The sequence below is a fragment of the Myxocyprinus asiaticus genome, chromosome 14 (genome assembly GCF_019703515.2).
Source record: "Myxocyprinus asiaticus isolate MX2 ecotype Aquarium Trade chromosome 14, UBuf_Myxa_2, whole genome shotgun sequence".
Lineage (NCBI taxonomy): Eukaryota > Metazoa > Chordata > Actinopteri > Cypriniformes > Catostomidae > Myxocyprinus > Myxocyprinus asiaticus.
The window spans coordinates 10,030,357-10,057,777 of NC_059357.1; the positions used below are offsets into that span (position 1 = coordinate 10,030,357).

Here is a 27,421-nt window from a genome sequence, read left to right on the forward strand (position 1 = left end):
TGTCTACGAGGGTCTCAAATAAAACATATACAGTGCATTATAAATAAATAAATTGCATGTTCAAAATAAAAATAAGCCTTTTAAATAATGTATTATTATTAAAAATAAGAAAAAAATTATATATTTAAAATAATAATAATAATACAATGCATAATAAAATAAAAAATAAAAAATCTATATTATATAAAATACAATTATTACATTTATGTTATATTTCAGGTGTCATAAAAAAAACTTAATATATTGATATTTAATTGATTTTTATTAACACAAATTAATTTATTTTAAAACAATAACATAAAATGTTTAAATAATAATAGTAATAATAATAATAATAATTATTATAACATTTAATTTTTTCAATTCATTTAATTTGAGACCCCTTCATAAATGAAGAGATTTTAATATTATCATTTAGGACATGGGCTTCTGTTTTTCCTGGCTTTTTCTATCTCAGTTCTCCTGTCATCAGCCCACACGGACCCTGAGCCCATGTGCCCGTCTAAACTGTGCCATGTGGGTGAAGAACTATTTCGGCGCCTCTCAAACATTAAGACAACATCAGAGTGACGTGAACGCAGCGTTGCGGAGGAGAATGCACTGAGGGGGCACTGAGCTGGCAAATCAAACCATGGAACTCTGCCCTCACTTTTACACCCAAGATCTTCAAGAATACCCAATGTGAGAAGTGCTAATCCTCAACATCTCAATTATTAATCAATTCCCTTCACGCCATGGCGATGTAGGCAAGTGTGGAGGAGAATTATGGGATGTGTCCAGGATGAACTGCTTAATGACGCATGAAGGTGTTAAAAGCGCAGTGTAGTTGAAACAGCTAATTATTGTGATTTTGTGATTACTTCCCAAATACTGCTTTAAGATTTCCCTCTAAAAAAGATTGTCTTGATAAAACAATATCTTCCCCACTGAATACACCAAAATCACTTCTAATTACCTATCATTAAGGTGTAGAACTGGATTAATGCATTTAAACTGTGTTAGCCGAGGACGTTGCATTAAAAGAGAAAACATGCCTTTATTTATGAGCTTTGAATGTTTTAAACCTAACAGAAAAACAGTGAATGACGTGTTGATACATTGCCATGAACCATTTCGGTTGTAACTGCAATTCTGTTAGCACTGATGAAATGTTATGTTTCTTATATTTTCTTGCTGGAAATGTTTCTTAAAGTTAGGGATATCCAGATACCATTTTTTAGAGAACGCGTACGAGTATCGATTTTTTCTTTCGGATACTCGCCGATACCTGTTTTTTTGTTTTATTTTTTTCTGAACTCATTTCAATTTTATCATCAAAACGGTGTTTAAAGAAACGAATGAATGAATGTAAATATAACAATTAATTTTAAACATAATATTACATAATTGTTTATCAAATGAAGTGCTTATATACAGAATCTCACAGCACAATCCAAAATACAGCATTGAATTTATAATCAAATTAAGTGCTGCACTACAGAGCTTCACAGATGTGAGATATATTGCTTAAATATAATAAAATTACCATTGATTTACTATTATTAGAAGTAGTAGTAATACAGTGAATATTACATATTGTGATACGTATAGTGAATTTATTACATAGCTGGCCGGCGCTACAGAGCACCAGAATAGCCAGGCACAGGAACAGTTTTTTCCCCTCAGGCCATCCACCTCATCAACAGTTAAAACTGCCCCCAAATACTTTCGTTTTGTCAATACAACCATGTGCAATATTCAGTCTATCCATTCCTACTTATATCCATATTTCATTTATATTCTTTAACATATCCTATTTCTTCTTCAATACATTACTCATCACCTGCACATAACTGTATATCTGTATATAAAATATTCTAACAACATTATTGCTCTATTGTATATTTATCTTTTTTCATCTGTTATATCTTATTTTATTTTTTATTTCGTTATATGTATATATGTTTAAATGTATATGTTTGTATATATGTATGTATATACGGTTGCATTTGCACTGGAAGCTTCTGTCACCATGACAAATTCCTTGTGTGTGTGTATTTAAGCATACTTGGCAATAAAGCTCATTCTGATTCTGACTTTACAAAAGTGAAATATTTCTGTAATTTTTTTTTTTCATTTAAATTAAGCTTTTATTTTGAAGTGTTTCGGTGTCATGACGGTAGTTTTTACAGTACAAAAAAAGCCAGTCGCTATGTTACTCAAAGTGATTATTAAACTGCAAAAGCCTGCTATTTAATTAAATATGTAATCTGTATGTGTCTCGCACTACAAAGTATTTGCACTCTGTTCACGGTCATCTGCAACGAATGATGGTGTTTTCCAAGGAGCCAAGGAGGAGCTTTAAAAAGTATGTGCAGCCGGTGTCGGCATAACACTGTCTCCACACATTCACTAGTGCTCTGCTCACATTTGAAGCATGCAATTTAACTGCAGCTTTTGCTGTTAAATAACTTACTAGGACATAACGTGATTCAAATTTGTGCACTGATTGTTTACATAATGACATTGGTACAGCAGATGGTATCGGTTACTGGTATCGGAGCATTTTTACGAGCACAAGTACGAGTGTGGTATTAGACCCGATTCTGATACCAGTATAGGTATCAGGACCAGTGTTGGGGGTAAAGAAATATAAGTAATGTGCGTTACTTAATCGGATTACTTTTTCGAGTAACAAGTAACGCGATTGTTTTTTATTTCAGACCTTAATATCCGAGTTACTTTTTAAATAAATAACGTGTTTCTTTTGTACACCTCTCCTTTCCCTGTATTGTGATAAATCAAGAGTAAAAGTGTGCAAACTTCGGGGAGGAGATGTAGTGCATGATAGGCATTGTAGTTCTAGAGAGTGAGAGGCTTACCAGAGATGCACAATTAAGTTGTAGTATGTGTGCGCATGATGGGTATTGTAGTTCTAGAGAGTATGAGCCATGCTTATCAGTGATGGGCAGAGTACAACAAGTCTTCTTTTAACCCGTCCTGAGATTTATGATTTAAAAACTGCTAAATATTGCTGGTAAAGGAAAGTAAATCTGAACAGTTCAGTGGAATCCAGTTGTACTCATCATTTGCAGTGGTTGAGTTTTTTGCAGCCATCATAAACTTTGCTGTTGTCATGACAATCACTATGTCACAATGTGTCCTCATAAGGCAACATTTTGTCAAAAATGTAACATTCGGGTAAGTGAAACTTTGATTCTCGTGACTGATTCATGTATGCTGCATTTAAAAGAAGGAGAATGGGATGAGAAAAGCTGACTCTGGATCAGCGGCTGCAAGCAACTTACTACATGGTTTGTGCACGCAGACAAAATGTCTTAATTTCTTAAAATATTCTACATTTTTGTTTTATAATAGACAAGTAATGTGATTTGTGAAATGTACCGTTTTTATGACATTTTGGTAGCATTAAAAATGCATACTGCGTTTGCAGTAGGCTGTCCACAGTACACACCGTGGATCAACTCAAAACAAGCTTGCACTGAGATGACATAAGTGAAAAATATTTATGTATTCATCAGACTTATTCATTGAAAATGTTAGATTGGCATTCCCCACTGAATTCTGAAAAACATCTCAAGTTGACTCTGGCATTGTTGATGGGCACCGCGCATATGATGTAGGTTCAGATGTTGAACTTTGTTGCATTTGGTAAGACACTGGTTATTCTTCATTATTCATGTTGGCTGCCATGTCAATGGAAAAACAAATCATACATATTCCTGTTACTGAGTCTTTATTATAAATATGATGTGAAGACCTACTGATTTTAGACTTTCTAATTATCTGTTTGTTTAGTATGTTGTTTTGACAAGAGTGTTGTACAGTAGCTAGCATGAACTGTAATGTCTCTTGTATGCAATGCATGGCTTATTTGTATGGAATGCATAGCATAGCAGTGAGAAATAAAAGTAATGCAAAAATAACGCTGTGGAGGTGAGGGCATGGTCCAGCGCCCATTTGGGGAGAAAGAAAGTGGTAAGGACATCCACCTGAGATGAATTGTGACTAATTACCATCTCTATGTTCACAGTGAGAGTCGGGGGAGATAAAAAGACGGCCAGTTCACAGAGAGAGGAGAGAGACAGACCAAAGTCTTCGTGTCTGTTCCCTGAGGGAGAGTCTTGTGTTGTGTCAAGCTGAAAAGCGGACTGTTTATTTGAATGATGCTGAAAAGCGGACTGTTTATTTGATTGACGCTGAAAAGCCGTCTTATGTTTTGAGTGAGGCTGTACAGCGATTGCTGGTTATTTGTGAATAAAACAAACTTGTGTGAATGCCGTGACCCTGGCAGCAGCGAACCGCCATGTGACGCTGGTGAAGATGGGGGCGCAAGATGAGCCGGAGGACTTTCTGGAGCTCTTTGAGTGCACAGCCCAAGCTCTGGAATGGCCGCAGGCGCAATGGGCAGTCCACCTCCTACCGCTGCTGACCGGGGAGGCCCAACTCGCGGCCTAACAACATCCGGTCGACAAACTTCTGAGGTACCCTGAGTTGAAGAAAGCCATCCTGCAGCGGGTCGGCCGCTGGCGGTTCTGAACCCTGATGCTGAGTGAAGTCGGCCACCTGTTTGCCTTCATTCAACAGCAACGTCGGGGGTGTCATCGATCTCGTGGTACTGAAACAATTAATCGACAAACTACCGAAAGGAACTGCGGAGTGGGTCCAGTGCCACCGACCAGAGTTGCTGGATGAAGCAGTGCAGTTGGCAGAGGACCATTTAGCGTTGTACCCAGGGACCGGCGAGCCTCTCTCTCTCTCTCCCTGTTATCCCTCCCCCTCCTCCCCTCCTTCTTTCTGACCTATCCTGTTCCAGAAACGTTGGAACAATCCCCCGAGACCGGTACCCCGGCCTCAGAGGTGTGCTAACACTCCTGTCTCTCTCTTCCCCGGCTCTACCCATTCTTCCTCTCAGGTGGGGGAAAGCTGCCGCCACTGGTGTGGGTGTGAGGTTTGGGCTGGTCTGTTGGAGTTGCGGGGAGCCGGGACACGTCCGCGAACAGTGCCTGGTGATGGAGGTGGGGACGGTGATCCGGGTCCCCGACACTCCACAGGCTGCCCCCGATTGAGCCGGGATGTACCAAATACCCGTGAGTATTGGGGGGGTACATACCAAGCCTTGGTGGATTCAGTTTGTAACCAAACCTCTATTCACCAATGCTTGGTTAAAAATGGGGCATTGGATTCAAATAATTGGGTGAAGGTGAGGTGTGTGCATGGGGATATTCACGATTATCCTGCAGTGACCATCACTATTCCATTTCGGGGTCAAAAACATAACATTGAGGCCTTGGTTAGTTCCCGCCTCACCCATCCACTAATTTTGTTTACTAATTGGCCAGCTTTTCCTGAATTGTTAAAGGGGTTGTGTGTGGATGGGTCCTGTAATACTGTGGGACAGTGTGGGGTGTGCAATGTGCTGACAGGGGAGGCAGAGCCGGGGCCGTCTACATCAGCTCCGCATCAGGATGACATTAGGGAGGGGGAAGCCAAGGCTTCACCAGCCCTGGAGCTTCTTCTGAAGCAGACATGAGACAAGACATGAGATGAGACTCTTAAGCACATGTTTGACCAAGTGAAAGTAATTGATGGTCAGCGCCTTCAGCCGCACATTGCACTCTCTTATCCGTATTTCTCAATTATAAATGATCAGTTGTATCAAGTGATGCAGGACGCTCAGACAAAAGAAGATACAACCCAGCTATTAGTACCAAGGAGCCGTTGGGAAATGTTGTTCCAGGCAGCTCATCATAGTCCTATGGCAGGTCACTTGGGACAGGGGAAAACACTAAGCCGTCTCATGGCCCGTTTCTATTGGCCGGGCATTCACGGGGATGTTAGCTGGTGGTGTGCGACATGCTGCGAATGTCAGCTGGTGAATCTGCCAGCCACTCCAAAAGCGCCATTGTACCCTCTTCTGTTGGTAGAGGTTCCCTTTGACAGAGTTGGCATGGACCTCGTAGGCCATTAGAATGGTCAGCATGCAGGCATCGCTTTGTGTTGATCTGGTGGACTACGCAACGCGATGCCCAGAAGCAGTGCCTCTTCGCAACATCTCAGCACGTAGTGTTGAGGAGGCACTGTTCAGAATAATCTCCCGAGTGGTGATTCCGAAAGAAATCCTCACTGACCAGGGCACTACTTTCATGTCACGTACACTACATTAGCTGTACGAATTATTAGGGATTAAAATCAATTCGGAAAAGCGTGTACCATCCACAAATGGATGGCTTGGTCGAACGATTTAATAAGACCTTAAAAAACATGATTCGTAAGTTCATGCACGAAGATGCTCGGAACTGGGATAGGTGGCTCGAACCCGTTATTTGCAGTACGAGAGGTCCCGCAAGCCTCCACGGGGTTTTCCCCATTTGAATTATTATATGGTAAGCCCCATGGCATGTTAGATGTCATGAAGGAAAATTGGGAGGAGGGACCTTCACAGAGCAAAAATGAAATTCAATACGTTCTTGACCTGAGAGCAAAACTACACACTGGGGCGACTATCACAGAAGAATTTGCTACAGGCACAAGAACATCAGTCCCAGCTCTATAACGGGGAGCTCGGCTATGGGAATTTGCACCGGGAGTTAAAGTACTTGTATTGCTGCGCACATCAAGCTCTAAATTAATCGCAAAGTGGCAAGGGCCCTTTGAGGTCACACGAGTTGGGGAAGTCGATTATGATGTAGTGCGTACAGATAGGGGCAGGGCTCGTCAAATGTATCACCTCAACCTACTAAAACCATGGAGAGAAGCGGTCCCTGTATCCTTGCCGACGGTAGTTCCAGAGAGGGAGGAGCTCGGCCCGGAGGTGAGTCTAAAAGCCAGTCAGTTCAGCCCAGTCCCTTGCGGAGACCACCTCTCACCGTCACAATTTACGGAGGTTGCCAGGTTGCAAAATAAATTCTCTGACGTGTTCTCTCCTCTCCCCAGCCGTACTAATCTCATAAAACACCACATCGAGACAACCCCCGGGGTAGTGGTATGTAGTCGTCCCTACCGCTTACCCGAACACAAGAAACAAGTGGTACGGGAAGAATTAAAGGCCATGCATGATATGGGCGTAACAGAATAATCCCACAGTGATTGGGCCAGCCCGGTGGTTCTTTTACCTAAGAGTGATGGCTCTGTCCAGTTCTGTGTGGATTATAGAAAGGTCAATGCAGTATCTAAATTTGACGCGTATCCAATGCCTCGTATTGACGAACTGCTCGATTGGTCAGGCTCGGCTCACTTTTATTCGACACTGGATTTGACAAAGGGATATTGGCAGATCCCCTTAACGCCGATGTCCCGTGAAAAAACGGCCTTCTCCACACCATTTGGATTACATCAATTTGTGACCCTTCTGTTCGGTTTGTTTGGGGCCCCGGCCACGTTTCAACGGCTTATGGACCGAATCCTCAGACCCCATGCTGCGTATGCCGCTGCTTATTTGGATGATGTCATTATTTACATTAATGATTGGCAGCGGCATATGCGGCATCTGGGGGCAGTTCTGCGGTCGCTGTCACGAGTGGGGCTCACAGCAAACCCGAAAGAGTGCACAATTGGATGGGTGGAGGTACAGTATCTGGGGTTCCACTTGGGTCACGGGCAGGTGTGACCTCAAATTGATAAAACCGCAGAGATCGCGACATGCCTGAGACCCAAGACCATAAAGGATGTGAGACTGTTTCTGGGGCTGACCAGCTACTATCGAAGGTTTGTGCCTACTTTTTCTGATCTCACCAGCCTGCTGACTGATCTCATTAAAAAGGGAGCCCCAGACCCTGTCCAGTGGACAGAGTTGTGCCAACATGCTTTCACGCAGGTAAAAGCTGCACTTTGTGGCAGGCCGCTTCTGCATTCCCCTGATTTCTCTCTCCATTTAGTTTTGCAGACGGACGAATCGGACAGGGGGCTGGGTGCTGTTCTGTCCCAAGTGGTGGAGGGGGAGGAGTGCCCGGTGCTGTACATTAGTCGAAAGCTCTCTATGAGAGAGACTAAGTACAGCACCATAGAGGAGGAGTTTGGCCATCAAGTGGGCAGTCCTCACTCTTCACTACTATTTGTTGCAACGACTCCAATGGCTCCACTGCACGAAGGATGCCAATGCCTGGATCACCCATTGGTATCTGGCACTCCAGCCATTTAAGTTCGAGGTGGTCCACAGACCGGGGGCACAAATGGCTGTCGTGGACTTCCTCTCCAGAAAAGAGGGGGGGCAGTGGGCAGTCCGGACGGTTCAACCAGCCTGAGTCAGGCTGTGGGGGTATGTAGAGGTGAGGGCATGGTTGAGCGCCCATCTGGGGAGAGAGAAAGCGGTAAGGACATCCACTTGAGATGAATTGCAACTAATTACCATCTCTATGTTCACAGTGAGATTCGGGGGAGATAAAAAGACGGCCAGTACACAGAGAGAGGAGAGAGACAGACCAGAGTCTTCTTGTCTGTTCCCTTAGGGAGAGTCTTGTGTTGTGTGAAGCTGAAAAGCAGACTGCTTATTTGAGTGACGCTGAAAAGCCGTCTTATGTTTTGAGTGAAGCTGTACAGCGATTGCTGGTTATTTGTGAATAAACTGGTTCCCACTTCCTCCTTTATCTGCCCAACCTGAACATTTGTTACAAACGCAAAAGTAACGTAACGCTTTACTTTCCATAAAAAGAAACTTTTTAACTAATTAAGTTACTTTTTTTAAGGAGTAACGCAATATTCTAATGAGTTACTTAAAAGTAACGTTATCCAACACTGATTGGGACATTCCTACTTAAAGTCTATACCATCTATATTAAGTATAGATTGAAACCAAACTGAATAAAGCTCCTTCACATATCTGATAAAGCCTCACCTCTTCGTCCTCCTCCATGTAGGGGTTGTAGCGTTGCTCCATCATTTCTTTCTGCCATCTTTCCTGCTCCAGAGTCTGCTGGATCAACTGGGCCACCTCACTCTGCTCTCCCGGCTTCTCCCGGCCAATTACAAACCTGCACCACACAAACACCAGCCAATCAGGTGGGCAGAAGTATGACTAGATCAATATGCAACCAAAAAGGAGGCTGGTTGATTAGCTTCAACTCCATCATTGCATACCATACTGTTTAAAGTATAATGTAGTAAAAATATATTTATTTAACCCTTGTGTTGTGTTAGCTTGTGCTAACACCTTTTGTGTTCCCGGTCAAAGATGACCGGCCCACTAAGATTGTTAACAAGTCTCTAATTTATAATCCCAAAATATTGCATTAGACCTTTTTGTCAGCTTGTTTTTTTAGTACTTATGACAGGTTTTGTACTTTTTTTTTTTTTTTAAACATGCTTAAACATGCTTTTCCTCACTCCCTAGAAAAAAAATGTAAAATAATAACAATTAAGTAATAAATTAATAGGAAACTATTAGCTAACTGTCCCCCATGAGCTGTGCCTTTTTGAGCTCTCCTAGGACCACTGGCCGTGGTGGTGGCTTAACCACTTTCTTCAAAAATCAGTTTAATTGGGGCCTGGATAGATCAGTGAGTACTGACGCTGACTACCACCCCTGGAGTCGCGAGTTCGAATCCCAAGCAACCAAATTGGCCCGGCTGCTAGGGTAGAGTCACATGGTTTAACCTCCTCGTGGTCGCGATTAGTGGTTCTCGCTCTCAATGGGGTGTGTGGTAAGTTGTGCGTGGATCGCGAAGAGTAGCATGAGCCTCCACATGCAGAGTCTCTGTGGTGTCACGCACAGCGAGCCACATGATAAGATGCACGGATTGACGGTCTCAGAAGTGGAAGCAACAGAGACTTGTCCTCTGCCACCCGGATTGAGGGAAGTAACCGCGCCACACCGAGGACCTACTAAGTAGTGGGAATTGGGCATTCCAAATTGGGAGAAAAGAGGATAAAATATAAATAAAAAAAAATCAGTTTAATTGCAGACTTTTGCCAGTATTAAAGTTTTCAAGCTTTGAAGTGGAACTTATAATGATCGATTTATCTTGCCCTATATTCCGGGTGTTAGTGTACAGACCCCCTAAATTTAACAATTTAAATTTAAATTTTAGAATTTTCTGATTTTTTTGCCTCGCTGTGACAAGCTGTTAATTCTAGGAGATTTTAACATGTCTGTTGTGCAACTAAACCTCTCATTAAAGATTTTTTATGCATTGTGGAACTTTTAAACTCACACAGTTAGTTTCAGGTCCAACTCATTTAAAAAGTCATACCCTTGATCTTATATTAACATCTGGATTCACAGTAACTAATATTGATGTATTGGATGCTGGCATTTCCGACCATTGTCCTGTGGTGTTTGAATCAGTGCTCTCATCACCTCCGCCTACATTACCCATGCCCTTGCGCTATTCGTGCCCATTCATTCGTCCACTGCCTCGCAATTTTCTGATGTTTATACCTCTACTCACTTTTCACATATTACGGATGTTATTTCTAGCTGCTCAGTCACCACTCTGTTGGTTGAAGTTTTTAACACCACCTATACTTCTACTTTAGACTCTATTTCTGCCCTTAGGCCTCAGAATCCCTTTAACAAAGCTGATATTGGCCTTGGCTCAATGAATATACCCGCTCTGTTAAACAGAAGTGTAGGAGGGCGGAACGGAAGTGGAAAAGGAGAAACTCCAGGTATGTTCTGAACTATTCCGAGATAGCTTAAAGCTTTACCAAATTTCTGTTAAGGATGCTAAATCCAATTACTTTTCCGAGCTGATTGCCAAGAATGCCCATATGCCCAAAGTTCTTTTTAACACAACTGATGCAGTTCTGAATATTTCTTCCGCTGTTTTTCCTGCAGATACCTCTAAGATCTGTGATGATTTCCTTAAATTATTTGTTGATAAAATACAGGATTTTAGATCACATATTGTGCCCTTTATTACTGATCCTTCAGAGCCTTCACCACCACCTAGCTCATTTGATCATTTTCAGCTTATGTCCTGGTCTCAATTATCAGAAATAGTTTCTTTAATGAAACCTGCTAACTATCCTTTGGATGTCTTACCTTCACAACTTTTTAAAAATGTTCTTGCTTCCATTGCTCCCATTTCATTGGCCATAAGAAATACACTGGCAGCCAAAAGTTTGTACAGATTTTGCTCTTATGGAAAGAAATAGGTACTTTTATTCACCAAAGTGGCATTCAATTGATCACAATGTATAGTCAGGACATTAATAACGTGAAAAATGACCATTACAATTAAAAAAAAAAAAAAAAAAAAAAAAAAAAGAACAAATGTTCAGAACTTAAACTACTTCAAAGAGTTCTCATCAAAAAATCCTCCATGTGCAGCAATGACAGCTTTGCAGATCCTTGGCATTCTAGCAGTCAGTTTGTCCAGATCCTCAGGTGACATTTCACCCCACGCTTCCTGTAGCATTTGCCATAGATGTGGCTGTCTTGTCGTGCACTTCTCACGCACCTTACAGTCTAGCTGATTCCACAAAAGCTCAATGGGGTTAAGATCCATAACACTCTTTTCCAATTATCTGTTGTCCAATGTCTGTGTTTCTTTGCCTACTCTAACCTTTGTGTTTTTCTGTTTCAAAAGTGACTTTTTCTTTGCAGTTCTTCCCATAAGGCCTGCACCCCTGATTCTTCTCTTTACTGTTGTACATGAAACTGGTGTTGAGCGGGTAGAATTCAATGAAGCTGTCAGCTGAGGACATGTGAGGCGTCTATTTCTCAAACTAGAAAATCTGATGTACTATCCTCTTGTTAGTTGTACATCTGGCCTTCCACATCTCTTTCTGTCCTTGTTAGAGCTAGTTGTCCTTTGTCTTTGAAGACTGCAGTGTACACCTTTGTATGAAATCTTCAGTTTTTTTGGCAATTTCAAGCATTGTATAGCTGTCATTTCTCAATAAAATGATTGACTGACGAGTTTCTAGAGAAAGCCGTTTCTTTTTTTGCCATTTTTGACCTAATATTGACCTTAAGACATGCCAGTCTATTGCATACTGTGGCAACTCAAAAACAAACACAAAGACAATGTTAAGCTTCATTTAATGAACCAAATAGCTTTCAGCTGTGTTTGATATAATAGCAAGTGATTTTATAGTACCAAATTAGCAATTTAGCAAGATTACTCAAGGATAAGGTGTTGGAATGATGGCTGCTGGACATGGACATTTTTTTCAAATAGTGATGGTGCTGTTTTTTACATCAGTAATGTCCTGACTATACTTTGTGATCAGTTGAATGCCACTTTGGTGAATTAAAGTACCAATTTCCTTCCGAAACAGCAAAATCTGTACATTATTCCAAACTTTTGGCCGCTAGCGTAGCTCTCTGAGTAATGGAGTTGTTCCTGCCAGTTTTAAACATGCTGTACTCCAGCCCCTGTTGAAAAAACCCCACCTTAACCCCACTGTTTTTAACAATTATAGACCGATTTCCAAGCTGCCTTTCATTTCCAAGATTTTGGAAAATGTCGTTTTCTTACAGCTTTATTCCTATCTGAATTCTTATAACTTATTTGACAAATTTCAATCGGGTTTCAGGGCACTGCACAGCACTGAATCTGCGCTGCTTAATGTAACAAATGACATTTTACTTTCCCTCGACACTGGGAATGGTGCCATTTTAATTTGATTAGATCTCAGTGCAGCATTTGACATCATGGATCACCATATCCTCTTAAATTGCCTTGTGAGTGTTGTCAGCATCAAAGGGCTGGTGTTAAAATGGTTCGACTCCTATCTCAAAGAGAGAACTATGTCTGAGCATTGGTGGTTTTTCTTCATCCTCTGCACCCATTACATACGGTGTTCCAAAGGGTTCCATCTTGGGTCCTCTACCCTTTTCTCTGTATATGCTTCCTCTGGGTTCTATCTTTCAAAAATACAATCTCATATCACTGTTATGCTGCCGATTCACAACTCTATCTCCCTGTTAGATCTACCAAGTCTGTTCATTAAGTAATCTATTATCCTGTCTTGAGGACATAAAGTGTTGGATGTCACATAATTTTCTTCAACTTAATGAAAATAAAACTGAAGTGACTGCTTTTGGTTCTCCTTTATGCATCTTGAGCATTGGTAACCAGTTAGGTCCTTTATCTTCTAACTTGCATAACAAAGAACCTTGGTGTCATTTTTGATTCTGCAATGCTCTTTGATAAACAGGTTAGTGCCGTTGTTAAAGGAAGCTTCTTCTACCTTAGGTCAATTTCTAAATTAAAACAGTTTCTTTCACGGAAAGATCTGAAAACTGTTATTCATGCCCTTGTTACTTCTCGGCTAGATTACTGTAATTCCTTGTATGTGGGCCTGTCTCATTCCTCTCTTGTACATCTGCAGATGGTTCAAAATGCAGCAGCAATATTTTTAACTGGTTCAAGAAAAAGAGACCATATCACCCCTGTGCTGGCATCTCTGCACTGGTTACCAGTTAGTGTTCAAGTTGATTTTAAGATTTTGCTTTTTTTGTTAAGACCTTGCATGATCTTGCCCTACAATATATTTGTGATCTTCTTCATATACATCCTGCTCCGAGATCTCTCAGGTCATGTAACCAATTATTTCTCTCCATTCCACGTTCTCGTTTAAAGTCTAAAGGTGATCGGGCATTTTCAGTGGCTGCTCCCAAATTATGGAACAGCCTTCATCTTCATGTAAGGTGTTCTCCTACCCTTGCTATTTTAAAATCTAGCTTAAAGACTCATTTTTACTCTTTAGCATTTGAGGTTGCTGTTAACACATTTGTTTATTTAGTACTTATCTATTATTATTGTTGCTATTATTCTTGTATTATTTTATTTGTTGTTTGACCTTTTTATTATTGTACAGCACTTTGGCTCAACATCAGTTGTTTTTAAATGGGCTTTATAAATAAACGTAGCTAACGTAACTAACTAATATGCACTTGCTTGATCCAAACAAAATATGTCACTTAATTAGAACTGTTTTGTTCTCATAATTAGCAAATGTTATCACAACAATTATAAAGTTGGTAAAAACATAAAAAAGTTGAGCCATGTGTTACACACTTACTGAGCACTTAATTAGGAACACTATTTTCCTAATAAAGTGCTAGACATGGTCTTCTGCTGTTGTAGTCCATCCGCCTCAATTTTCGACGAGTTTTTCTGTCGAATAGCATTCTGAGATGCTATTCTGCTCACCACAATTATACAGAGCGGTTATCTGAGTAATCGTAGATTTCTGTCAGCTCGAACCAGTCTGGCCATTCTCCATTGACTTCACGCATCAACAAGGCGTTCCCATCCGCAGAACTGCCGCTCAATGGATGTTTTGTGCACCATTCTGAGTAAACTCCACAGATTGTTGTGCATGAAAATCCCAGAAGATCAGCAGTTACAGAAATACTCAAACCAGCCCATCTGGCACCAATAATCATGCCACGGTTTAAATCACTGAGATCACATTTTCCCCTCATTCTGATGGGTGATGTGAACATTACCTGAAGCTCCTGACCCATATCTGCATGATTTTATGCACTACAGCCACACAATTGGCTTATTAGATAACTGCATGAATAAGTACAGGTGTACAGGTGTTCCTAATAAAGTGCTCAGTAAATGTATTTCGTTGGAAAGGTTTAAATTAGTAAAATCCAATGAGCAAACTTGCTTCACTCAGAGGCCAAACTGCAGTGAGTATTAGTCAATGAAATTCCCACTGACACACATATATATAATAAACAGGAGTGTCTTTTTGTCAGGTTTTTCTTTATTCCTGAAGAATACATACAGTGCATTCAGAAAGTATTCAGACCCCTTAATTTTTTTTCACATTTTGTTATGATGCAGCCTTATGCTAAAATGCTTTAAATTATTTTTTCACATCAATCTACACTCCATACCCCATTATGACAAAGCAAAAAACAGATTTTTGATAACTTTGCAAATTTATTAAAAAGAAAAAAAAAAAAGAATTATCACACTGACATAAGTATTCAAACCCTTAACTCAGTACTTAGTTGAAGCACCTTTGGCAGCGATCACAGCCTCAAGTCTTTTTGAATATATGATGCAACAAGCTTTGCACACCTGGATTTGGGGATTTTCTGCCATTCTTCTCTGCAGATCCTATCAAGCTCTGTCAGGTTGGATGGGGACCTTTGGTGGACAGCCATTTTCAGGTCTCTCCAGAGATGTTCGATTGGGTTCAAGTCCGGGCTGTGGCTGGGCCACTCAAAGACATTCATAGAGTTGTCCCTAAGCCACTCTTGCATTGTCTTGTCTGTGTGCTTAGGGTCATTGTCCTGTTGGAAGGTGAACCTTCGGCCCAGTCTGAGATCCTGAGTGCTCTGAACCAGGTTTTCATTAAAGATTAGTGGTCGACAGATATATCGCAGAGGCAATACATTTTCCTGTTTGGCCGATTTGTTTCTTGAGGGCGCCGCAAATTGCCTGCTTGCATGTGAAGCGAGACATGTAAATGACCAGTCATGGTTCATTTTGTTGTTACGTGCCATCGTGTTACTACAATAATAGACCAGTGTGCAACACAGTCTCATTTAAACATAAATGAGCTGCGGCAGACACGTTTGAGCTCGTAATGTAAAAATGCTCATCCGTTTCATTCTCCCTCTCTCTCCTCATCAGTTCCCTGTAACTTTTAACTGTCTTGTCTAATGATAAAAAAGCAAATACCAATAAAACTAATATCATATACCGTCTGCAAATATGTGCATATCTCGTTTAAACAGATGTAATAAACAAATCTCATAAAACTTGAGCAGATCCAGCATCCTGTGGCACGCTCATTTATTTACCTCTAAAGCACGTATTTTATCAGCCTCTCCTCAGTAGTTCCCTGTCACTTTTAACTTTCTTTTCTAATGATAAAAGGCAAATATCAATAGAAATTCTGTTATATACCATTTGCAACTATCTCATTTAAACAGATGTAATTCAAGAACCTTATGAAAATTCAGCGTTTTCTTCCCATCGAGCACTCATCTAATATCTTCCTCTGAAGAGCGTTTTCTATCAGCCAGATAGAATAGGGATAAAAAGTTCCACAGATTCACAAATCACGATCGTTACTCCTTGACAATCCAAGCAGGCAATCCAGGACGTTTACACTGTCAGGAGATTGCTGCTTGCGCTGGATCCGCACAAGCGCGTGAGTGGAAATTCAAAGTAAAAGTGCTTCACATGTGCTAAAAGTAAATGTCTTATTCACTATGCACTGTATGTACAATTTGTTTGATTTGGTATTTTTTCAGAAAATGCGATTGCTAACGTGGACATGCCACCCATGGTTGCTATAATTATGAAAGTTGTCTGGCTTGATGAGAACTATATATGTACCATTTTGGTGACTGCAGGTTAAAATGGGGGTGCTACAGAGGCAGTCTTACACGCCCATTTTAAAGGGGGTGCTACAGAGCGTGCGTGAACTTTTGCCCAGACCTAATGGCCAACAGCCCCCCCTTCACGCCCATGTGTGAAATTTTGCCCAGACCTAATGGCCATCGACTCTGATGTGTGGGCAAAATTTCATGAAATTTTAAGCATGCAAAGTGCCTAAAAAAACACCCAAATATAGAAAGGAATAATAACAATTAATGTGTTGCCATGGCAACAGTATTTAAGATATCCAATATCCCTTTACAAATTCACATCAGCAGTGTCTTGATTGATTATTCTAAAGAATTTTAAAGCAATTCACATAAACACAAGAGGGCTATTTCAAAGTCTGTTAAAATTGCCTTACTTCCTGCTGCCAGTTGGTGGCGCTATGACCGTGACCCACAATAGCCACACCAATGTGATCAGCCTACAAGGCCAAACATTTGGCTCAATTTTGAAAATGATCTAAACAAAATATGTGTGTTAAGATGCCCTGTGTGAACAAAGTCATGGAAGTTTTTTCCAACAGGATGAAATAAACAGTTGTCAGAAAAAAAAAGTTAATCGGTCAGTTTTGACACAATATAAGGGTTAAAGGGATAGTTCACCAAATTAAAATAACCCTAATTTTGTTTCAAACCCGTATAATTGTCCATGGTCCATGGTCCTATTGTCCAAGGAACACAAAAGGCAATGTTAGGCAGAATGACACTTTCAGTCCCCATTTACTTTCATTGTATGGCAAAAAAGATGCAATAAAAATGAATAGTGATGAAGGTTCACATTCTGCCTATCATAATCTTTTGTGTTCCACAGAAGAAAGAAAGTCATGTGTTTCTAACAACATGAGGATGAGTGAATGATGACAAAATGTTCATTTTTGCCTTAAAATTGTGTATCTTTGCAAATACCACTAACTCAGAAGTATTTTCTGCTCACACAAACCCAAATCCAGACTTGTGAAACAATTTCTTACTTGACAGTTCCGCTGGTATTCCTCAGGACTGATGCTGCAAAATTCTGGGTCACGCCCACCAGGCTGGTTCCATCCACCTCTACTATCAGGTCATTTACCTGGATCCTGACAAAGAGAAAAATAACAAAGAGAAAGACTCAGAGAGGAGAAGTGTAGTACAACTGAGGTCCATAAAGTCTGCCAGTGCATCTGTGAAATGGATGCTACAACCTGGGTCAAGATACTTATAAATTTTGTCACTCTAGGTGTAAAGAAAAGCACTGCCAAAGAAATCATTCATTCAGTTTGAAAAGGACCTGAAAACAGACCAATAGCAGCAGTGAATCAGTGCCACACTTAACTAAACCTCTTCTTGTATTCCAGGCCTTTGAAGAGATCAGTCGGTTCTTTCAGGGCCTTCTCAGTCATAAAACATGTCAAAATATCCAGGCCCATCCAAAACACAGCCCCATGAGCCATTTTGCGACAGCTGCGATAGCCAATCTGTGCAGCAATATGTTTGATGGACAGCAAGAGTACCAATCAGGCACCAGACAGTGAGAATGAGGGCATTTCTGAGCGCTAAATTCTGACCTGCTCCAAATCCCGGCAGTTTGAAAGACACACATGGTGACAGCTCATTTAAACATAGGCTTATTAGTTTTATATTAGCTGTGGCTTCCAGGTGAGCTTTTTCTAAATGTCAGGCTATTGGACAAACAAGCAACCAAAATGAGAATGAAGCCACTGCATTGCAGCACGAACATTCTGACTCAAATTCACAGAGAAATAGCCAACTTAATCGTGAGTTTTATGAGCATTCCTAATAGTCCCTGAATTTCTTATGATCTATATTATTAACAAAGTTACAGCTGAGTAAAAACAAGCTCCTCCTTCATTTGGAATAAATTGCTGTTATTTTTCACACTTGAGCTTGACAGATAGAAGTAGCATCTCCATGAGCTCCATGACTCACTCCAGGGCCTGAAGAGTTTAGACACCATTAGAAGATTAGATTCTACTCATAGATCAATAGAGCATATTCATCTATGCATGTACAGTAAGTGTTGACGGAATGTTCTCGGTCAAGCATGATTCAAGCTGTACATAAACACCTAGAAAGGGATCTCAACCTCAAATTATTATGATCATTGTGGAGTGCCTAAAATCCCCTTAGGCTCCGTTCACACCGAAAGCGTTTTCACGTTTAAGTAAACATGCTAGGCAGACGTCTTGACTCTTGGCTGTATTTTTCAGCGTCTTGCATTTTGTAGAGTTTCGAGCTTTATAGATGCCATGTCAAGTTAAAAAGAACTTCAGCTTTCAATAATGTGTCTCAAGACACCTGCGTTCTGTTCGATAAGGCCCCATTTACATCATGCATTAACATGCATATTATATCCAGATAGTTTCTAGATATTCTTTAGCTGGATTGCATTTACACATTGCAGTCGAATATATCGCCACTGTGACTGAATAGAGATCCGATCAAAGATACTCGCGCAAAATGGAAAACTCTACTTGCACATTACATTACATTTCAGGTCTGCGAAGCAAATATATTGATTTTCATCTCGCATTCTGCGCTTTGGAAGTGCTAAATATGCTTCTTATCTGAAATGCGTGAAGTCTGGTTTCATGTGTGTCGTGCGAGACACATAGTGAATAGAAAACAGGAGAGAGACGCAAGCAAGTGGGGATTTGAGGAGAGTGACAAGCAGTGTTGGGTAAGTTACTCAAAATAAGTAATCAACTACAAATTACTAATTATTTTACTTTTAAGTTACTTTCTAAATCACTTTTCCTAGGAGTTTTTTTCTCTCCCTTTTTCTCCCCAATTTAGTATGCCCAATTCCCAATGCGCTCTAGGTCCTCGTGGTGGCATAGTGACTCGCCTCAGTCAGAGGACGAATCTCAGTTGCCTCCGCATCTGAAACCGTCAATCCACGCGTCTTATCACGTGGCTTGTTGTGCGGAGACCTAGCGCGTGTGGAGGCTCACGCTATTCTCCGTGGTATCCACTTACAACTCACCACGCGCCCCACCGAGTGCAAAAACCACATTATAGCGACCACAAGGAGGTTAACCCAATGTGACTACCCACCCTAGCAACCAGGCCAATTGGTTGCTTAGGAAGCCTGACTGGAGTCACTCAGCATGCCCTGGATTCGAACTTGCAAGTCCAGGTGTTATAGTCAGTGTCTTTACTTGCTGAACTACCTAGGCCCCATCCTAGAAGTTTTTAGTTTTTTGCTCAAATTCAAAATGTCTATATTTCCTCATTCACTGTCACACACCCTTCAGCTGTCACAGAAATGCAAACAGATGTACATATTAATTCATATTTTAAATGTATTATACAGTACATATTCCTTTAGTGCAATGAATGATCTTAAAAGTAATCACTTTAATTGAAAGTCGGTAACTGTAATCTAATCACAAGAATTTAAAGTGTAATGTGTTACATTACTTTTTTGACTAAAAAGCAATTAGATTGCAGAAATTACTTTGTAATCGGATACACCCAACACAGGAGCCGAGATATTCCAAGTGTATTCCAATGGAATACTTAATGGGACCTTGTTCATTGTTCAGATGGCAAGAATGCAAAATGGCAGTGCCAGTTATGTTTTTCCACAATGCAATGGCAGAATAAACAATAAAAGGCTAACACCCACAACACAGCACTTTAACAACGGATGACTGTAGTGTAACCTCATCACATAATTAATTACTTACGTAGTTGTATCCGGATAACGATTGTGGTCAGAATCTGTTCCTAACCACCTCCAAATGTGGTTTGAGTGATCCGGTCACAATACGTCTTGGGTGCATTTACTCCTGTCATTTAATGTGGTCAAGTGCAATCTGATAGCGATCTGATCACCAAAAACGCATGTTAATGAAAAGTATAAATGGGCCCTAAATTCCACTGCGCTTACAATGGAAGTAAATGGGGCCAATTTTTGTAGGGTTTAAAGGCAGAAATGTGAAGCTTATAATTTTATAAAAGCACACATTAAATCTTGTGTAAAAACTCATGTATTTTTTTTTTTAAGTTGTTTAAATCGTCATTTTTACAATCATTTTAGAGTTTGTTGACATTACATCGTCATGGCAACAAAGTTGTAAAATTGGCTATAAATTTAAACAGAAAGGGTTAGTAAGCGATTTTATCAAACTAAAATCATGTTAACACGCATATTGTGTATGTCTTGTGGCTACATTTTTGAAACAGTGAGTATTTTAACGTTTACAGATTGGCCCCATTCACTTCCATTGTAAGTGCCTCACTGTAACCCAGATTTTTGTGGTGCAAATCAAAATACATTTGTTTTGATAAACAATATTATGTCACAAACGCTGACGATTGAGCTTAACTTGTATTGAATCTGGAATATTCCTTTAAGTGGCTTATTGCTTTTATGAACTATGATAAAACAGACCAGTGTTCAATAAAGAGTGTATCATCAATAATTATCGGAATTAATAATTCACTCGCAAAATAACAGTTCAATAGCCCAACAGTTTTTGGTAGCAACTTATTTGGTCGCATTAATATAGAATGTGTGATCACAAGTGTGCACTTGGTCATTTCACAACAGCTTCAGTCAAGACTTGATGTCTAATGCAATCACATTCAAGTGTCCACCGTATATTGACAAAAGCATAAATATGCTCTCAGGTCAGTCTGTAAGATCAGTTTCCATAAAGTTTCCAGTACATGACTGGTGATTCAACCATGACTTAAGTATTTAATCCCTTTTGCAGACTGATCTGATGAAAACAGACGTCCTAGTGGCACAGAGAGAGACAGAAGGAAAGGGAATACCACCTCGTTACCACTTTATCAAAGCATTTTTTCAGTCAATTCCACTATTCACTCTCATAGTCACTCAAAATCCATATAAATCCCATTAAATCCTTTTATTCTCCAACTGACCTTCCGTCTCGATGGGCAGCTCCTCCCTCGGTGACCGTCTTGACGAAGATTCCGAGTTTTTCCAAGCCCATATCTGCACCTGCACCCATTCCGATGATGCTGATTCCCAATCCGTCCTTATCTGAGCGAAGGAATCACAATTTAGCATTCACATATTTCAGGACAGTTTTGGATAAATCATCCTACATGCTAAGTTACTTTCAAAAAGTGATGTTCACAACTACTTATAGTCATGCTTCCGTAAAATTACATATTTCAGAGTAAAACAGAATATTCAAGCATAATAAGACCAAGAATTTTTATTAAGAGAGTAAATCAGGTCAAACATTGATAGAGACTACAGTCCTGCAAATTATTTTCCCTGCCTGCCATTTTATAATTTAATCAATATCATAAAACCTAATCTTTAAATCGTTAATAGGCACTAAAGAGAGCTTTAGTGATTTAAGCCAGAAATAACTTAAGTTAATGAGCTGAATTACTTTCTCACCAATCCTGCGATTTTAAATCATTTGAGCAGATTTCAAGAGATTATAATTATCAATTACAGACACATTATTCGATTTATAATTATCCTTTTGGAACAATATTATTTTTAATCACTTATTTTAGATTGCAAGCTGACTGACAGATTGTTTGTCATTTCAATTTTGCAACAGCAATATCAAAACATCACAGCCATAATCATAACAGGGTCACACAAGGTTGACGTGCTGGATTGGAAATGTTTACACAGGGGATGAGGCTTTTCTCAGCATGTTTCAATCTTCATACTTTTCCACCTCTACTCTGTGATATTTCATGTACACTCATTGAGCACTTCATTAGGAACACCTGTACATCTACTTATTCATGCGATTATCTAATCAGTCAATCGTGTGGCAGCAGTGCAATGCATAAAATCATGCAGATATGGGTCAGGAGCTTCAGTTAACGTTCACATCAACCATCGGAATGGGGAAAAAATGTGATCTCAGTGATTGACCGTGGCATGATTGTTGGTGCCAGATGAGCTGGTTTGAGTATTTCTGTAACTGCTGATCTCCTGGGATTTTCATGCACAACAGTCTCTAGAGTTTACTCAAAAAAAAAAAAAACATCCATCCAACATCCAGTTCTGCGGACGGAAATGCCTTGTAGATGAGAGAGGTCAACGGAGAATGGCCAGACTGGTTCGAGCAGACAGAAAGGCTACGGTAATTCAGTTAACCCCTCTGTATCATCTCAGAATGCACAACATGTTGAACCTTGAGGCGGATGGGCTACAGCAGAAGACCACATTGGGCACTTTATTAGGACCATAGTGTTCCTAATAAAGTGCTCAGTGAGTGTATAGTGACTATGGTAACTGCCAGACTGCTTTAGCAAAAAGGGCACGACCCCTCAGGCTTTCTAATCAGCAAAAGCTGCTTACTTTGCAGACGAAAACAAGTTGCTTGAATCTGTTTGTTTCAAAACAGGCAGTTTAGGACCCTAAAGACAACATACCACATATGCTTTAAAAAAGTCTTGTAAAGTACCTTTTTCCAGCTCGACGGGGAATAGATCCAGTCTCTCCACCCTCTTCTCCAGTTCATACTCGGCCGAGGCCGCCATTGGGTCAACCTCATCATTGCGTCTGTCGTAGTCCTCATTTGAGTATGTTGTGAAAACCTGGGAAGACAAAGGTCAAGATTACTTGAGATATGGTATAGGAAGGTAAAAGTGCATAGGATATTTTTGCAAATTGGCAAAAATAAGTAACTTTTTCGACCTCAGTTTGATTCGCACAGTGGAGCCTTTTCACATCCTGTGATTCAACCTTGCAATTCTGCCTAATTTAGCAGCGTTATACCTTTTTAATATTCTAGTGTATATTTATAACATCATTTTTTGTATTATATTACCCTGGCATTAATCTAAAGAAAAAACAAAAAAACTAGTCAACACTGCTGTGATAGGGTTTAAAATGCTACTTCTCATTGAGTGACAGTAATTTTGGCATTTTTCTGTCTTCCGTAATCGAATTCTCTCTATTCAGTTGTGGAAATAGTAATAGTGGATTTTTTCTTTTGCTGTTGGAGCAAATGGAACGCAAAAATAATATTTGCTGTGGTCTCTCATTCACCGTTATAAAAGTTTACTCAACTATAGTGTACTTACAGAATTGTGAAAAGGGTCTATTAGCTGCAAGAGACGGCCAGAGTAATGGAGCAGGTGACAATTAAGAAGAAAGAATTAATTAACACTAGCTGTCAGGAGACTTGGGTTCAGCTACTGGTCACACACATACACACACAGTCTTGTAACAATTTGTGGGTCAATAATCTAGATGTCATGGATTATTTTTAGGCATATACCACTTTGCGCAGTAACAGATGCAGTACAAGTTTTCACCACTTGGTACAACCATGCAAGAACTCAGTAGCAGACAAGGGTAGGGTAAGGCACAGGAACTGCCCAAAACTGAATTTGTAGCCACAACTTTCCAAATTTAGTCTTCTGGTCCTAAGCCATCAGCCCTGTGAACTCATAAAACACATCCAATTTGACTCTACAGGGCAGGGCTACTCAACTTCGGAAAGGTCAGAGGCTGCAAAGCTGGATCCCTGTTCCCTCGAGGGACACACACTTCATTTTTATGAATTTATTTATACACATACACACACACATATATATAGTGGCCAGTGGCAGCCAAAAGTTTGGAATAATGTACAGATTTTGCTCTTATGGAAAGAAATTGGTACTTTTATTCACCAAAGTGGCATTCAGCTGATCACAATGTATAGTCAGGACATTAATAACATGAAAGATTACTATTACAATTTGAAAAAAAATTTCAGAACTTATTAAACTACTTCAAAGATTTCTCATCAAAAAATCCTCCACGTACAGCATTGACAGCTTTGCAGATCCTTGGCATTCTAGCTGTCAGTTTGTCCAGATACTCGGGTGACCTTTCACCCCACGCTTCCTGTAGCACTTGCCATAGATGTGCTATAGATCTTGTCGGGCACTTCTCATGCACCTTACTGTCTAGCTGATCCCACAAAAGCTGACAGCTTCATTGAATTCTACCCGCTCAACACCAGTTTCATGTACAACAGTAAAGAGAAGAATCAGGGGTGCAGACCTTATGGGAAGAATTGCAAAGAAAAAGCCACTTTTGAAACAGAAAAACAAAAAGAAAAGGTTAGAGTGGGCAAAGGAACACAGACATTGGACAACAGATAATTGGAAATGAGTGTTATGGATCTTAACACCATTTAACTTTTGTGGGATCAGCTAGACTGTAAGGTGCGTGGAAAGTGCCCGACAAGACAGCCACATCTATGGCATTTGCTACAGGAAGCGTGGGGTGAAATGTCACCTGGACAAACTGACGGCTAGAATGCCAAGGATCTGCAAAGCTGTCATTGCTGCACATGGAGGATTTTTTTGATGAGAAATCTTTGAAGTAGTTTAAGAAGTTCTGAACATTTATTTCAAACTGTAATAGTAATTTTTTATGTTATTAATGTCCTGACTAGACATTGTGATCAGTTGAATGCCACTTTGGTGAATAAAAGTACCAATTTCTTTCCATAAGAGCAAAATCTGTACATTATTCCAAACTTTTGGCCCAGTGTATTTCTGATGATGATATCATAACACGGGCCTCAAAAGATCGCACGAGGGCCACATGTGAAAAAATCGGAACTTTTTGTTATAGAAATGCCCCTTTTGACAAAATAAATGGATCACACAGCGTTTGTGATACATTTATTATATTTATTTTATATTTTTATCTGTGCAAGGGGATGGCAGATAACTAACATATGGCACTCAAACTATTGTGTGTTCTATTTGTTTCAAGCGCTGCAAGGTTGGCACAATTAAATATGTGAGTTTGGAGCTGGACTATCAGTTTGTCCAAACAATGGTAGATAGTGTTTGGGAACATCATTATTTTTGCTATTCTGTTTAGCCACAGAAATTACACAACATTAAGGACTGTTAATGAGTCATCCACTTCTCTGAACAAATTTCTATATCGCCTTGGGCGGCAATAACTGCGCCGCTAAGGCAGCAGTTTACCCAGCTTAAGTCATGAATCATGTTCTCCTTCATAGAGACAGGGGCAATGAAACCACACAAGCATGCGGGTGTGTCACTATGCACTTATGATACTTGTGAACTGACACAGAAAATCTTCTCCGGAAACAGAATACCAGTTTACCCATAAGTCTTCAAAGATCACTTGATCGCTTGTGTGTTTTGAAAGACACCAGCTGAAAACAGCTTCCTGTTGAGCGTCGTCTTTGATTCTGACAGTGTTTGCAAGGCAGCACTCTATTGATATGCCTCAAGACATTCTGGTTAGGATTTTCTCGACACCCCAATCCCTAAGTATTAAACTTCTGCAATTAATTGATTGAGAAATTTGAGAATAACATATGTAAAATCTCCCAATAACCAATGTTAAACATTCAAAATGTAACTGTTAACATTGACGTCTCTGTATCATTTGAATTATTTTGAATTGTGATTGTTCTCTCTTACATCTATACAGAATGCATACTGAATTGGGATTAGTATTGTCTTTTTTCCATTTTTAACCATTTATAGCCATCTTTACATTGCACGATTGTGCATAGCCAACTAAAAAAATGTCATGACAATGGCAAAGGGGCTTGAAAGCAAGATTTCATTAACTCTGAGCCAAAGCCTAAAACCTAAACTTACCTAGAACTTCTAACACTATTCTTTTGCTGCCTTTCAAGCACTGGTATTTTCCTTCTAGAAAAAGCAAATCTAGCCATTTTTTCTCCTTACAGAAGACTCTGAATCTCAACTGCTATACAAAGCTCAATACGTATTGTGTGGCAAGATTACTCTTTACAGCAAAAAGAGGTCAAATATGTTTGGAAAAACAGTACATTTCTTCCAGTCATGTCAAAATCTGACTGGAATTTTCCTTACCCTTCACCATTGTTGCTCAATACAGATGTTGAACGAAATACAGAATGATGTTTTTTTTTTTTTTTAACAAAGTGTGACCTCATTAATCACTCTGATTCCATCTTTCTTTTCATGGTGCAGTGGGACATCAATATTACATGAACAACTGCTGATCTACGAAATCAGATATACAAGTGTAGTCGTGTAACGTAAGCAACGAGCGTTCAGTCACCCATCAGTCTTTCTATGTGCCTGGTGTCAACTTCTCTTATCTTCTCATTTTTGTTTAGTCATTTTCAACTTCCTCAAGCTACCCCATCTGACTAAGTTTGTCTTTCACAACCACTCTCTTCCTTTCATTTCATCTCCTCACCATTTACAATCATTTAATTATCTTATCTCTTCATTAAACTCCATTCAATTTCCCAAAATAGCAAATAAAATCCTGTTTCCACCAATACAGATCATTTACTTTTGATATGAACTTGGGCATACCAGCTTCAAGTTCATTTTTGAAGCATGCTAGCTGGTTAGTTGCTGGTATCAGCTTTTTTTTTTCTTAATCAGCATTTTAATCTTGTTTTCCACTAAAAACATCTAAACATCCTTAAAACAAGACAGATTTAACTGAGACATGTTTCCAGAGAATACATCTTGAATTAATTGTATTTATTTTATTTTTTTTTGGCAAATTGTTTAATCTTGTTTTAAATCTAACAAGATTTAGCAAGGTTTAGGCTTACAACAAGAAGAAGAAAAAAAAATGCCAAAGTGGTAAGAACAATTAACTTATTCAAGATATATTCTCTAAAAAATAAGTCATTTTATTCAATTATCTATCTAGTTTTAAAGATGTAAAAATACTACAAAACAAGACAATAATACTGACTAAAGGAATATTCCGGGTTCAATACAAGTTAAGCTCAATCGACAGCATTTGTGGCATAATGTTGATTACCACAGAAAAACAAAAAACAAAAGCAAAAATCAAGGTTACAGTGAGGCACTTACAATGGAAGTGAATGGGATTTCTGGAGGGTTTTATAAAAGCACTTACATTAATTCTTCTGTTAAATCTCATATTATTTGAGCTGCAAAGTTGATTAAATCATAATTTTTACAGCCATTTTAGGGTTTTATAGTTTGTTGACATTACATTGGCCCCATTCACTTCCATTGTAAGTGCCTCACTGGAACGCAGATTTTAGCTTTTTTTTTTATTATTATTTTTTATCCCCTTTTCTCCCCAATTTGGAATGCCCAATTCCCACCACCACTAGGTCCTCGTGGTGGCGCGGTTAC

General features: G+C 39.7%; 1 protein-coding gene across 3 annotated transcripts in view; it reads right to left on the reverse strand.

The window, feature by feature from the left end:
- LOC127452227 (neurabin-2-like) overlaps positions 1-27,421 on the reverse strand; it is a 77,386-nt gene that overhangs the window by 14,026 nt on the left and 35,939 nt on the right. For all 3 annotated transcript variants that reach the window (XM_051717573.1, XM_051717575.1, XM_051717572.1), the window contains 4 exons: positions 22,720-22,852; positions 21,200-21,320; positions 17,278-17,382; positions 8,834-8,969 (listed from right to left, as the gene is read on the reverse strand). In XM_051717573.1, coding sequence (XP_051573533.1) covers positions 8,834-8,969; positions 17,278-17,382; positions 21,200-21,320; positions 22,720-22,852 — 495 coding nt within the window. The remainder of the gene's footprint in view (positions 1-8,833; positions 8,970-17,277; positions 17,383-21,199; positions 21,321-22,719; positions 22,853-27,421) is intronic.